Source organism: Equus przewalskii, chromosome 6 (genome assembly GCF_037783145.1).
Source record: "Equus przewalskii isolate Varuska chromosome 6, EquPr2, whole genome shotgun sequence".
Classification (NCBI taxonomy): domain Eukaryota; kingdom Metazoa; phylum Chordata; class Mammalia; order Perissodactyla; family Equidae; genus Equus; species Equus przewalskii.
Genome location: NC_091836.1, coordinates 60,516,592 through 60,532,541, shown reverse-complemented (window position 1 = coordinate 60,532,541; position 15,950 = coordinate 60,516,592). Strand labels below are relative to the sequence as shown.

The 15,950-nt window shown below is 35.8% G+C and overlaps 1 protein-coding gene across 21 annotated transcripts in view; it reads right to left on the bottom strand.

The window, feature by feature from the left end:
• The window catches only part of DLG2 (discs large MAGUK scaffold protein 2), a 1,822,408-nt gene that overhangs the window by 1,414,205 nt on the left and 392,253 nt on the right, over positions 1-15,950 (bottom strand). For all 21 annotated transcript variants that reach the window (XM_070625668.1, XM_070625660.1, XM_070625663.1 and 18 more), the window contains one exon: positions 13,854-13,928. In XM_070625668.1, coding sequence (XP_070481769.1) covers positions 13,854-13,928 — 75 coding nt within the window. The remainder of the gene's footprint in view (positions 1-13,853; positions 13,929-15,950) is intronic.

The window sequence follows — 15,950 nt, the reverse complement described above, 5'->3', positions numbered from 1 at the left end:
TTCCCCAGACCAGGGATTGATGGGGAGGAAAGGCGTGATTTTCTATCTATTCTACAATTGTGTAAGATGTGCCTTACACTCTGTACAATATTTTGCCCCCTTTAGGAGTGGAGTTGTAAGTAATTTTTTCATTTGTTTGACTTAGTATTTTATGTCTGAGCAACATAAATTCAAGGAAAGCCACTCATATAAAAATCAATTCTCAGAAAAAGTACTCTAAATAATGGAGGAAAAGCAAGTCAGTAGCTTCAAACAACACTGTAAATCATAAGGGAAGGAAATGAACATTGTACTGGAGTTTTATGTATGTCATCTCATTCAATCCACATACTTGGGTCAAAGAGGTGAAGAAAGTTACCAGATTAAGTAAGAAGTGAAGTAGGATTCTAACCCAGTTGCAGGTGACTCCAAAGTCTATGCTCTTTCTAGTGTGCTTCAAGTAGTGCAACCAAGAATAAAACCTAAGTACCCTGATTCTCCAGTGAGGCATCAGGGAAGATTGTATTCCCTTCCACAGCCCAGTTTCCTTCCCAGATTCTGTGGCTGCCCTGATGCACAAGGGACTGAAATAGATGAGATTCTTTTGTTGGTGTCTTATAGGTCTTCTTATAGACCTCAAGCTTTCAGAGAACCATAAAAATTCCATTCCACGTATACTTTAGAAAACCGCTTTTGGACATAGAATTTGGACATTAAGTTTTAGCTCAGAATGCATTTTTGCTTCCAAGTTATAAATGGAGTACAACTTTTTAATGAAAATGCTGACACAACCTAAAGAACAATGGTGTATAACTAACTCAATTGTAGAAACAAACTCATTCTTTCAACAGAGTATTAGCATCTTTAGAGAGAGGGTATTTATACGATGTATTTAAGTAAGTTGTGGACGTTAAATTATGCAAAATTTTTAGTTCACCAAAATGCAATCTAAAATAGCCATCAAGATCAACTACCATTTTTTTCAGTAGGTTGGGAGATTTAACCAATCTAGACTTGAATGGCATTGATTTTTTTAATGAGGTGTTTGTTCTGAGTTGGTTGAAAATATATGGGTCAGTAAATGAAATATTCAAATGTTTGTATACATTTTTCCTCATTGCTGTAACAGACAAATGGTTGTTCTAAAACCTGCTCCTTCTCCACCCACACCAATCATGCTCAGGTTTGGGGTTTTGATCAGGTGCATTTGTTGTACCTTTCATCACTGAAGCCACTTCCATCAACCCAGGCTGGGAGGGGCTGTTTTTATAAGGCAGTCATGGGACTATGCTGCCTGTTGCCAACAGGACCTTCTTGAGCAGTTGCAGCAATTAATGTTCCATTTCTGTGTCAAGTGCTGTTAAAAGTTTTCTTTAGGCCAAAGTTTGTCCAAACATTTTGTATAATCCCGCAGAGGTCTAGGGTAGCTGGAGGCTACTTTGAGAGGTTTGGCATTGACGCCTGCTCTGTATTGGTTGTAGGGAGCTGGCTGTTGCTACAGACATGTCCTCATGGAATAGCTTCCCCTGTTTGGACTACCTGAGGCTAAATCTAATGAGGCAAGCCTAAGCAGGGGATGAGCACAATCAGAAGAGCAGCACAGAAAGTCAGAATAGTAAGCAGGTGCTAGGAAGTCTTTGACAAGAACATATCTATATCATTTTTGTATAATTCAGGCATCTAAATAACATTTCATTTTTGCTATCTCCTTAGATTTCTAGGTTCATTATAAATAATTTGCAATGTGCAAAAAAAAAGCACGAAGAATAAATATTTTGAAAGGCCTATAATCATTACTACTTAAAGTACACTCCTGTTCATATGTTGTATTGCCTTCATTTAAATGCTAAAGTTGTGTGATATGCCCATCCCCTGAATATTGTTGTAGGAAAAGTGTCTTCAAGGAGATGTGTGCAGTATGACGTTTCCAAGGTGGGATTATTCACTTGGAATAACTGTCATTCGTGACTCATATCTGTAGCTGGTCTGTGAACAGCCACTAACATCCAAATCAAGAGCACCTAATGATGTCTATGTTTGTTCCATAGTGATCTAAGAATCTCAAATAAAAGAGAAGCTAGGGAGAGATACCCAAGAGAGTTCATAAGACATGCATTTATTTTCTTTCTAGAAAAGTAAGGGAGAGTCCATCATAATTGTGTTGGACTTTGCACTCCATAACCAAACCAATCATATATGTTTCCAGAGGCTCTTTCAACACTCAGTGCTGGAACCCATTCTCCCATAATACTTTTCAGGAACTCAAGCAGCCAAAACAAATACAGCAATGGCTCTGAGTTCAGAAACAGCTTTCAAATACATTGAAATTGTAATAGAAATCAGTCAGAAAAAAAACTAAAACTCTATGCTTTTCAAAAGAAAATTAACTCATTTAAACATTCAAATTCCATACCTTTTGATTACATCTTACACTATTTGAGGTAAGTTGAAAGTAGGCCAAGCTGTCAGAGTTCATTGCTGAAGTACCTTTGTGGGGCAAATCGAGATCTTAAACTGTAAACATCTTCAGAGTCCTCTAGTGCTGATAATGTCACAATAATAACAAAATTAACATGTATAAAGGACCTACTATGTGCCAGGCACCGATTTAGACATATTGCACATATTGTCTTCAATTCTGAAAATAATTTTGCAAGGTAGGTATCTATTAGTACTCTTGCTTCACAAATGAGAAAAGTGAGACGAAGAGATATTGAAATGCTTACTCAAGTTCATACAGCTAGTGAGAAAAAGATCTCAACAAGTTCTACTTGACTCCAAAACTCATGCCCCTACTACTATGTAGCACTCCCTGCTTAAGTAATGAGTTCAGTAGGAAGAATGTTAATCTGCACTGAAAAGCCCATGTGATGACAATACATGTCAATGCCTTGTACTGTTAAAAATCAGTGACAGTACAACACCCAAGGCAAATCTCCTTTCATATATTACCAGGGCTGCCTGTTTCGCTATTAGTCTCTCTCTCTGCTGCAACACCACCTTTATCTCCACCATAAACCCAAGCCAACACCTCAGTTACTTAAGTTGGAGAAGAAAGAAACCCACTACCCTGAGAGTTTATACAAGCTGAAACATGCCAGCTATCTGCTCCTCTATCAAAATCATCAAAGAAAGAGGTGCTCACAAACATAAGTCTACCAGAGAATTAAAGTTTATCCTTTAAAGTATCATACGTTTTTGTATTTTGAACTTTTTTTTAATTTGCAATTTTTTTAGTAGCCACAGAAGTCACAAAGGTAATTCTTCTCCAAAAACTTTTGGACATAATTTTAGTTTTTATGTGTTGACTCAAGGCCAACATTCATGCACATCAGTTAAAATATTAAGTTGTAATATACCAATGCCTCGCCACTGAATTACCTCATAGAGTTTAAGGGCTTGTGCTTGCTTTTAACATTTGTTTCTTTCCTCACTGCCAGCTGTCACTTCCCATGGCTGCTAATATATTAGGTTTTAGAAATGCCTCCTCGTGAATTCCCATACACCTGCTCTAATTATCTGGATCTTCTAATGGGTTAGGTAATAAGTAGCTATCATTATTAGAAATGTATCTAAATAGGCTCAGAAATAAAGTATCATGGGTCTCTCATGTTGAAACACGTGCCTAAGAAATATTAAGAAGCTCACAAAGTGAGGTCATAGAGTAGGTATGTACTCTGTAAATGAGGTGTGAGCATTGAAATATTTATTTAGTCCACTTCAACATCATTTTTGTTTATTTCTAGATGATTCTCAGTTTATACTACATAATTCAGGTTGGTGGCTACTAAAAAGTAATATGTTGTTCAGTAAATATAGCTGAAGCTCCCTTAAGTCAATGTCAAAGAGAAAAAATATTCAATTCTTCCAGGGATTTTCCTGGACACAGAGACAAAGCCCTTGAATCCATACATTCATCACAGTATAGCATTTTGTATTCTCAATAATTCATAAATTATTGAATCACCATATTCTACATTAACATCCTTCTACAAACCTGTTAAAAATAATGTAGCCTATAGCTCCGTCATGAAATGATCTCTGAGAGAAGATTTCATATTCAATTCCTACATCAAATGATGAAACCAAAAAGAGGGAAGATAGAGCTTTGCAATCCTCTTAAAGAAAACTCATTAGTAACATTCCTTTATCTCTGAATGGAAAGACACAACTAAATTGCTAAGTAGTAAGGTTCATAACTAGATTTACATAGTGGTTATCTACATGGGCTTATTCTCCAAACAAATCAGTTAAGATTAGATATCCTGACAGTATGATGAAGGAAGACCTTCAAATGCACTACTGTGGCTGCCAAGATGGTTGTCCAACCATGCAATGCAGAGAATCCAGGTGGCACCTTCCATGACATAAGGCTCAGCTATTGAAAAACCAGTCTCTTCTGAATTCATTATTTTCCACAGCAAACTCAAGAGCATCAGTTTGCTCAGGAGAGATGGTGAATTATCTCAGAAACAGGACCAGATTGGATACCCAAAGGATTCATCTGGCTCCCCTACATACTGGTTATGCGACGCCAAGAAAGACATTTCACTTCTCTGAGCTTCAGTTTTTCTCATCTGCCAAACAATGGAAAAACTAGCTTTTGGCAAAGTCAAGTGTAGATTGTGAGTAGGTAGATTATGCTTTCAGGAATCATAGAAAACTTCTGCTTAGCATTCTTAATAGAAGGCTAAGGCATTCTTTTAGCAGATGAAAACTTTAAGTGTTAAAAACAAATATCAAAACAAACACCGACAAACAAAAATCCCCCTTTCATGATAAAAACACTCAACAAACTAAGAATAGAAGAGAACTTCCACAAACTGATAAAAGGCATCTTCAAAAACCCCGCAACTAACATCATATTTAATGATGAAACACTGAATACTTTCTCCTAAAATCAAAAACAAGACAAGAATGTCTGCTCATGCCAATACTATTCAGCATTATACTGCATATTCTAGCCAAGGCAATTGGGCAAGAAAATGAAATAAAAGGCACATCGAGATTAAAAAGGAAGAAGTAAAACTACCTCTTTTTACAGACGGCATGATCTTGTACATAGAAATCCTAAGGAAATGACTAAACAAGGATTAGAACTGATAGGTTTAGTAAGGTTGCAGGGTACAAGATCAATAAACAAAGATTGGTTTTATTTCCATACACAAGCAATGACCAATTAGAAAACGAAATTAAGAAACAATTCACTTTATAGTAGCATCACAAATAACAAAATGTGTAGGAATAAATTTAGCAAAAGAAATGCAAAACTTGCACTCTGAAAACTACAAAGTATTGTAGAAAGAAATTGGAAAGATATCTAAATAAATGGAAGACATTCAATGGGATCAGCAGACTTTGTATTGGTAAAATGGCAATATTCCCCAAATTGATCTACAGATTCACTGCAATCTCTATCAGAATCCCAGCTGGCTTTTTTGTAGAAATTGACAAGCTTATCCTAAAATTCAGATAAAAATAAAAGGGAGCCAAAACAGCCAAAATAATCTTGAAAAAGGAAAATAGAGTTGAGGATGCACACTTCTTTAACTCTCTACAAAGCTGCCGTAACCAAGACAGTGTGGTACCAGGATAAAGATAGACACATGGATCAATGGAATAGAACTGAAAATCAATAAACAAATGCTTAAATTTATAGTCAATTGATTTTCAACAAGAGTGCAAAGGCAATTAAATGGGAAAAAATATACTTTTCAACAGATGGTGCTGGGACACTTGGATATCCATAGACACTATACACAAAAATTAACTCAAAATGTATCATAGCCCTAAATGTAAGACCTAAAACTATACATCTCTTAGAAGAAAATATAGGAGTAAATTTTTGTGACCTTGTTATGTGAAGCCTTTTTTAGATATGATGCCAAAAGCACAAGTGACAAAAAAAGATAAATCAGACTTCATGAAAATTTTAAAATTTTGTGCTTCAAATGACACTATTGAAAAGTAAAACGACAGCAGCTGGCCCCGTGGCCAAGTTGTTAAGTCCACACACTCCGCTTTGGCAGCCCAGGTTTTCACTGGTTCGGATCCTGGGTGCGGACACTGCACCACTCGTCAGGCCAAGCTGAGCCGGCGTCCCATATGCCACAACTAAAAGGACTCAAAACTAGAATACACAACTATGTAGTGGGGGGCTTTGGGGACAAAAAAGAAGGAAAAATAATAAAAGAAGATTGGCAACAGTTGTTAGCTCAGGTGCCAACCTTTAAAAAAAAAAAGTAAAAAGACAATCCACAGAATGGTACAAAATATTTGCAAATAATATATCTAATAAGGGATTAGTATCAAGAACAGATAAAAAACTCTTACAACTCAAAAATTGAAAGACTCAAAAAAACCAATTAAAAATAGGTAAAGGATCTGAATAGACATTTCTCCAAAGAAGATAAATGAATAGCCAATAAATACATGAAAATATACTCAGCATCACTAATAATTAGGGAAATGCAAATCAAAACCACAATGAGATACCACTTCATAACCATTAGGATTACTATAATAGAAAAGACAGATAATAACAAATGTTGATGAAGATGTGGAAAAATTGAAACCCTCATACATTGCTGGAGGGAATGTAAAATAGTGCAACTACCTTACAAAATAGTATGGCAGTTCCTCAAAAAGTTAAACATAGTATATAACCCAGCAATTCCACTTCTAGGTTTATATCCAAGAAAATTAAAAACATATGTCCACAAAAAAACTTGCACATAAATAGTCATAGTAGAATTATTCATAATATCAAAAAATGGCAAACAAACCAAACATCTGTCAACTGATGAATGGATAAACAAAATGTAGTATACCCAAACAATGGGATATTATTTGGCAAAATAAAGTAAGGAAGGACTGATGCATGCTGCAACATGGATGAACCTCGAAAACATTATGATAAGTGAAGGATCCCAGTCACAAAAGCCACATATTACACAATTCCACTTATCAGAAATGTCTGAATAAGCAAATTCATAGAGATGGAAAGTAGATTAGTGATTGCTAGGGACTGGAGGGAGGAGGAATGAGGAGTGACTGCTAATGGGCATGGGGTTTGTTTTAAGATCATGAAAATGTTCTAAAATTGATAGTAGTCATAGTGGCACAACTCTGTGAGTGTACTAAAAATCATTGAATTGTGACTTTAAATGGGTGAATTATACGGCGTGTGAATTATGTCTCAGTAAAGCTATGGAAAAAAAAATAAACACTGATGGAAAACAACAACCAAAAACAAAATCCCAAATAACCATAGGAAAAATCTCAAAAGGATCTACATTAGTTCTGTGTTCTATGAGATCTTTGGCTGCATGGCAGAAAAGGAGAAGGAAGGAAGAAATAGATGAATTCTGAAGCCCACTAATCAGTCAAGTTGGGCAAAGAGGGAATTCTAGGGAAATACTAAAAGGTACAGAAAAAGGAAGCTGGGGACACTGAACATAAATTTTGCTCACTTCAGTTTTACCTTGGGCCTGCCTTTTGCTCAGGAATTGTTATCTACCATTCCTCCATTTAGCTTCTTAGATCTTGCCAACAACCACAGAACTTGCGACCTCCATCTCTTTGCCCAGAGCATCGTGGGTATAAGTTTACATGTCTTCTGTTCTACACCCTGTGTAGTTTCCATGTGTGCTTACTGGGAATGCCCTTTCATCTCTCCCATGACCCAACGCCTCCCCATAAATACTGTGAATTCCCTTTCTGGGTATGTTTCAAAGATCAGTGTAACAAAATTATTTGATATGAGGACTGCAGTTCCCAGCAGACTCTTTCAACCTAGAGAGGAAATTGGTATAAGTCTAAAATACTACTATATGGGCCAGAAGAGAGGAAAAATAGAAATGTATCTGTTGTGTCAATCTAGTCTTCTTCATACTCTCCTTGGTTTAAAGCCTTTGACTACAGCAAAGTTGGAATCAGAGCCATTTCACAGAGCTCACATTTCTTAAAGTGCATTGTGAATTTTCTACGATATTTTCCTTTCTAGATTCTTTTCTAACCCCATGGCTACCACCCATATGGCCAGATGCACTCTAATCTCAGTGCAGCCCACCTTAAGGCTCTGTACTCTGCAATTTTCTGTGATTTTCCTAAAACTGTGATCATCTGATACTGTCCTGACTTTTTGTTCTATAAGGGGACTGCTGATGGTATGAAAACTTTGCCCTAAAAAACAAAAATTGTATCCAGTCTTTGGAAAGATAGTACTTGTCAAAGCCATCCAGGGTGTAATTTCCTAGCAGCAAAGTTAGCCCAGTGGGTGCTGTGTTCATAGGAACTCTGGAAACACCCAGAGAGCAGACACAACATTATTTATTTTATGACTGGGTTGGACATTTCTAAGGGCCATGGTCTGATATTTACGTGGGCTGTATACAAAATGAGGTCACACAATGAACTGTGGAGAAAATAAAAGTGGGGGAGAAGCTACAAAGGAGAAAAAATCTTTAGACTGTTATAGAATAGCTTCTGCACATTGTATTAACTGGTTTCCATTAGAGTAAATGATCCCGACTGTGGGTAATGTGACGCGGTCTGGGAGAACACGCTGAAACAATTAACACTTTAAAAGAACATCTCTGGTTTCTTTGAGGAACGTCTGTTTTTATTGATTTCCCATAAAAAAAGAAAAATTACTTTCATAATCCAGAGAAACATGGTAGGGAAATGTTAAAATGTTTTTAAATTAAAAGGAATATCCAGCCTCACTCCTTGAAAACGGCCTTATGTTACTCAGAATACAAACATCTCTTGTTAATATGACACTCCTATATCATCAGTTCCTGCCTGTCAGAGAGCAAAATGTTTCTTTTCAAGAGCTTCAAGATTTCCGCTTTCAAAGTCTTAAAGAATTGTATATTAACTCCTGGAAACTTTTCTTGTGGCAGCCTGAATCCCTTTCTGAAGAAAGGTCCCTCCTTCTAAATAAATCTAAATGAAATCCCTAAATTAATAACAAGTTACTGCCTGTTTTTTATGCTCTTCCTCACTAATTCATCCTGCTCTGTTCACTCCTTCTGAAACGACCTATCCTTCATCTTTCTTTTCTCTTACTACTTATCAAGCAATCACTATGTGCCAGATGCTATATTAATATTTGCTATGCATTATCTCATGTAAATCTCAAAATATCCTGTTGAATGCATAAACTCAGAGAGATTAAGTAAATTGTCAAAAGTCAAATGGCTAGTAAGGGCAGAGTTCATATTTTAACAAGACTGTTATTCAATTCTAAAGCTTATATATTTAACTATTACCAAATATTGCATATTCTGTCTTCCAAAACCAATCTTGAAGCAAATCTCCATTCTGAAAATTTACAGCTTTTGTACAGACCATTTTATAGCATGTATTACCCAGTATAATGATTATTTACATGTATTGTTTCCTGCTTTATCTTGAAGAATCCAAGGGTCACTTACAACTTACAAAATGTCCTCAGTAAATGCTTCTTGAATGAGTAAATGACAGTTGATGTATTCAGAGTGCAGTGTTCTAATCTGCAAATGCTTACATGATTTTTGAAAATATTTCACATACCTATTTATGGGTGAATATTATCTAACAATAGAGATACATAGATATAACAATATCCGTGATAAGCTCCAAAATAGCAGGGACTTTATTTTCAACTTGGCTTTTAGAAACACCTCTCGTTGCATTATTTTTTAACGTTCAGCAACTAAGAGGTGTGCAAACATGCAAAGAAACACTGCAATTATTCTAGACAAATCATGTCTATTTATATATCATACATCTAGTTAATAAAATTGAACATTATAGCCATTTCTAAGTAATACCCAACAACCAAGGATTGTGTTTGGGGACACTCCTCAAAGTGATTAAATCCATAATAGGCCATACCTATACTGAGTGGTCAAGAGACATGCCACGAAATTCAGCAGTCACTCAAGCCTCCTACAGCTGGTCAAGTCTAAGGTTTTTTATTATCAAGTGCCAGGAACTAATTCTTAGCCTAGTCACTCAATGCAGAGATCTGCCTGTCTTCACCCAAGTCTCAGAACCTGTGGGCCTCTTCTTATTTGTTCATAAGTGGCAGGGGTTTAGGTTACCACTGTGTTCATATTCATGATCATACAAACCAATAAGCATACAACCCAATTAAATTTAAAGTGGAGAGGTAAGGAGAGGTATCATTCTAATACTGAATGTAGTCATACAAGGAGAGACAAATAAATAATAAAACTATCACACTTCTTACTAGGGAAGATATTTCATTTATAGCTATTCAGGAAGTACAATTAAGTCCATGTTTCTGTATAATTACTGGGGGTAAAACTTCTATTCAGCTTGAACCTCAATCTGTACATTATAGTCTCACTAAAAGGAAAAGCCTTTAAAAATACTTCTTGGTCCCATTATTACAGACATGTGGAGTGCCAAAAAAGAGAGGATCTAGGAAGAGATTGAGTAAATAGTAACAGAAGCCATTTTCAACACAATACATAGGTGGTGACAGGCATTTGCAAAGCAATTTGGAGTAAGAAGCCTTCTTAGGAAAACCAACGATAAAATCTCTACACTTAAAATGAACCTGGGACAAATGCACACACACAAAGACTAAGACTTTTTTTAAAAAACTAATAAAGCGCTATAATAAGGATACAATCATTACAGAGAAAAACACCAAGGAACAAGAATAGGACAGTAGGGTGAAGAATGTAGAAAAGAATCAACTGAACTTGAAAAATGTTCAAAGATAACAGAGACTATCTATTTATTACGAATGTAAGTATGCATTAATTTTTTTATAATCTGCTTCAGTCCATGGAGGATTTGACAGGCAAGACATTCTCTTAAACACATGAGGCTAATATTTTATCTATTTACTGACAGATAAGAAAATGGAAATTAATACCAAAACTATTTTACATATCTTATGTAGCTTTTTTATATAAATATGTTTATGCTAACTATAAAGTTAACTAGCCACATTTCTCATTCTATAATGTGGATTAAGTCATTATCAAATTATCCTTTGGCCAATTTTTTATGTACCTAAGTGTTGTAAATAATCAGATATTTGAAATGAATAGACTATTATAAATTATCAAAATCCCAGTGTTCTGAGTGCTTCTTCTTGTCTGAGACTACTACTCATTACATTAGCTCTAGTGGGAACTCCATAAATGTTGCTGACTAGAGATTATTAATTAGGGGTTCTTTTTTCTTTGGCTACAAATAAATCAAAGAACATCAAACTCCCCCAACCAAACAAAATAAAACAAAACAAAAACTAGAAAACTTGAGGAATAAAGTAACTTGTTGATTATCAGCAAGTTATTGAGGTCTTTTTGCTAAATGAAAGAGAGATTTGAGTAAGCAAAACCTCAGAAGGGTAGATATAGAGTAGCTTCAGGGATCTAAGCAAGTGAGGTTCACAGAATTTTTTCCAAATTATCATCATTCATATGATTCAGTACTGATGACTACCTGTTTCTATCTCTCTAGTACAAATTTCAAATTCCTGGGAGAGAGAATCCAACTGGCCCAGGCAGAGATCAGATATCTACCCCTGGATCTCTCAGTCATGGCCAAAGGCAGTTTCAATAGCCCAAACATGGCCACTGGGAGCTTACCTCTGTGGGTCGGGGTTACTCACAGAGAAAGCAGAATCATTTTGGGCTGTGCAACTCCTCCAGAAAGTGTCTGCCCTACTGAGAGAGGAGACTACTTTTAAGTAAACGACAAAGGAAATCTGTGAAACCAGCGGCTCCCAATTCCATGGCAGAAGAAAGAAGAAACATCTACTTTCTGATGCTCTCTCCTGACCACAAAACTGAATCAGACTTTAATGTTGGCATTTCTAACTTTTGATCTTCAGGAAGGGTCTTAAATGTAGTCATCTATTTAATACTTAATGTTCTACAGCAGGAAGATCTCATCTGGGATTCTTAGATCCTAAGGGGTCCACCTCCAAGGTAAATAATGAAAGATGAACTATTTTTAATAATCCAAAAGACAAAATTCAAATAATGGATTTACTTGTGACAAGACTGCACAAATTAACTAAAATGTCAAATTTCTTTTCATTTGGGCTGAAATGATCAGTGCAGTGAAGGAGAAGTTACTAATCAGAAATTCTTATTGGTGTTACACATGGATATGTTTGATAAAATAGGAACACCATCTTATTTATCTTTGTATCTCTAGCAGTTGGCATAATACCTGACACAGCTAAATTGAACTACTACATTTTGTCTAGTTTGAAAACAAAATTCCTCATAACACATATTCAATGGTACACAGTGAAGGAAAAATGTAAAAGGACCCTTAGAGGTGAGAAATGGAAACCACCCACCTAACAAGGTAAAATAGTACAATTATTCCTCTTCACCAAGAAATGTGAGAGTTGTTAAATAATTTACTAAAAGCCACTAAAGAGGAAATCAACAGGTTGAAAATTCATTCACTGAGCCTGAACTCACACAGCTCCTACCATGTAGCAGGGATTTACTTATGTGTAGGTATACTAGGACCCTGAAGAGCATATGGCCACCTTGGAGAAATAGACATATAAATCAGTAATTATGAGATAACATCATCAGAGATACAATAAAAGGAGTGATTGATGAAGAAACAGAATTATGAAAACTCAGACTTTCTCTGGCATCAGCAGAGTCCCTAAGCATGCACTCCCCTCTGACCATCTGCTCACAAATGTGTGACATTTTTATTCTCCAAGTCTCTGGCAAGTCTGGGCTGCCTCCACACTACGGGAATGCCTCCAAAATTTAGCATCATCATCTCTCCTTTAGTAAAGGTTATCACACTTTCTCTTCCTTCCACAGATAAACAAACAAACAAACACAAAACAAAGAAAGAGGCTTCATTCTCTTATACAATCCAAGTGAAAAGTAGGTTCCCCCAGGCATATTGGCTTATAACACAGTCATAAGTCTTGCTATGATAGTCCAGCTGCACCTTTCAGCAGCAGTACCTCAACAACACATGCAGATATTTAGGAAGCTCCACATATCACTTTACATTGCCTGCAAGGTGGGTCAAATGAGGGGAATGCCCAAAAGGTAACTAGTGAACTTCTTATCCCCATCATTCACAAATTATTTCGTGACAGGCAAACTGTCTCTTACAGCACACACAATTCCCAGAGGAACCATTGTCATTTCTATCAGGCAACGTATGTATAAAAGATATCATAAAAATCAGCCATTTTCTTCACTTACTTTGGAGGACAGTCAAGTAGAATGAGTTCATGAAAAGAGAGTTAGTGTGGCTGGGATCTATTCCCAACTTTACAACTGATGTACTATTCTTATTCTCTTAGCATTTAAGTCTCCCATTTGTAACACAGGAATAATGACAGAATATCTGTTTATTTATAAGGCACTTGAAAATTCTCTGATGGAAGATTTCACACAAATTCAGAGACTATTATTATACCAGGAAGATCTGAAAATTGCAAGTTTGTGTACTCATCACTATTAAATGGTCAACACAACAATGGCAGAAGAAAAAGCATCCTTTTTTAAGGCATCTAAAATCAAGTATTGATGAATATGCAGCAATTGGGAAAAATATATGTGCAAATATATCCGTTTTAATGACAATTCAAATCTAATTAATCAATAATCTATTTAGATAAATCCTTTGCAATTTATCTTGACTCCAAAAAAAAGGCATAGAATCTAATCACAGGTATTTCTTATAAAGCAGCACTTTCTGAAAAGACATACTTTCTCCTTTCAAGAGGTTTGCTCTACTCTAGAATTTCAGAGAATATTATAGCCCATTACACTAAGATTGTTCCAAAATATAAAAATCATTGTCCTCCAATCTGGCCAATCTTGGAATAATCAAATAACCAAACTTACGGTACAATGGTGGACAGGCATCCAACCAGGGGCTTCCACTGAACAATTCTGGGCTGGGCATCTGCCTTGGTTTTGCTGCAAATAATTAAAAATGATGTTATGTTCTATATATTATGTGCAGCATTATATACTAGCTGACATGTTTATCATCAATATGTTTATTACCATATTTACAAGTATTGGAGAAGCCTTTGAGAACGATTTTTTGGTGCAGGGCTGTAGAAAACTGGGTATGCAATTTCTACTCTTATCAAGGCATAAGAAATTATCCCTTGCTTTTGGTACTGCTCTAAGGACTAGGTTTTTGCCACCAGGCTTCCTCAGCAGCTTATCTTTTAGGTCCTAATAGGAACCTCGGAGAACCCTCCAAGAACCCTCCTAACCCAGAGGCAGAACTGGTCTCCCCTCCTCCACACTCCCAGGCAACACTGATACATGCTATACCCTGTGAGATCACTTGAGCTAAGGTATAGAAAGACTTGTTTACTTGTCTCCCCTTCCAGATTGTGAGCTAGCAGTGATGATCCTCTCTAGGGCACTTCATAGAACCCCAGAATGTAGAGTTGTACAGATAAATTTTAGAGGCCTTTCTTGTTACATCAGAAACTGAGATGCAAAGAAATGAAACAAGGAACACAGAGATCTGACATTCTAAGCCATTTGCCAGGCACTTGTTTTTATATAAGAAATTTATCTCTAGCTAACCTATCCTTTTTTGTAACTGCTATAAATTCACTTCTAATTGGCTTTTTAGAAAAAACGAAGTGCTTCCCTTTAACCAACAATACTCTTCCATCCCTTTAATAATGAGAACTAATTAATGCTAAAAGGGGAGAAGGTGATTCTAGTAAAACATCTTTTATATTTTATTTATTTTATTGTAACTCAATTATAATATAGACATATTAATAATAATGTTAATAATAATCATAAAAACCACAGCAGTGATTTACTGAGCTATTAAATACACTAGGGATTGTTCTAGACCCATTGTATTATCACTAGTTGCCACAACAACAATAGAAGTATCATTATGCCCATTCTACAGGAGAGAAAACTGAGACTCAAAGAAGGTAAGCAATTTGCCTGAAAGTTACCCTACAAGAAAGCAGCATAGTTGGGACTGCAGCAAGAACCTGGCTGACTCTGCTGCTCATGCATGTTCCTTCTATGACAAACTACTCTAGAATCTTTCATTTTCTATCGGTTTAATGGGGCTTAAGACATATCATCAACTAATATGATTTCATCTTATCAATGATCCTAAAATTTCTAATTTAACTGGAATAAAACTCAGCTCTTGTGCTAAGAATTCTTTCTTGTGATTTGTAAGCTTTTTAGAGCAACTTTTATTTATCTATTTTAAAGTCATCACTAAACTCTGAAGTGCTGTTTGAGTGACTATTGATAAAGTCACCATTAAAATACACTTAGATCATCAATCTCAATGCTCAGTTTTCTTGTTTAAATCAAAATATCACATACAGTACAACAGGGTACATAATGTGCACTGGACTGGTGTCAGACGACCACCATTTCAAGCTAAGCTTGACCGTGTGCTTGTTGCCATGAGATACTCTAAGTTTCAGTAGCCACATCTGTAAAAAACTGTTAGGATCTTGCCTAATTCATAGGAATGTTATCAGATGACAGATATAGATTCACCTCAGATCACTATGACAATTTGTAAGGATGCTACCAATGAGAACAAACAAAGGTACAGGACAATTTTATCTCCCTTTTCTAATAGCTTAAGCCAGATAAATAAAATTTATCTACATGTAAGCTTAGGCCTTTTGAAAATTAAAAGCATTACTAAAATGCTAGTTATTATTATTTCTAATTATGAGAATTCATACCAAAGAATGTTAATGGTGAGGGATATCTCCTTTGTAACAATTCATAATTATTATAGTAGTAGTAATAATAAGCTTGTTTTATATCTAGATAGTATATATCTTTATGGAGCACATGGTAAAGAGGCAAAATTCAATAAATAAGTGAGCTGTGCTTGGGTGGAGGAATACAAATACTCATAAAATGTGATGGGAGGTATAAATAAGGAGTGTTTAAACTCCTTTGGATACACAGCATAGA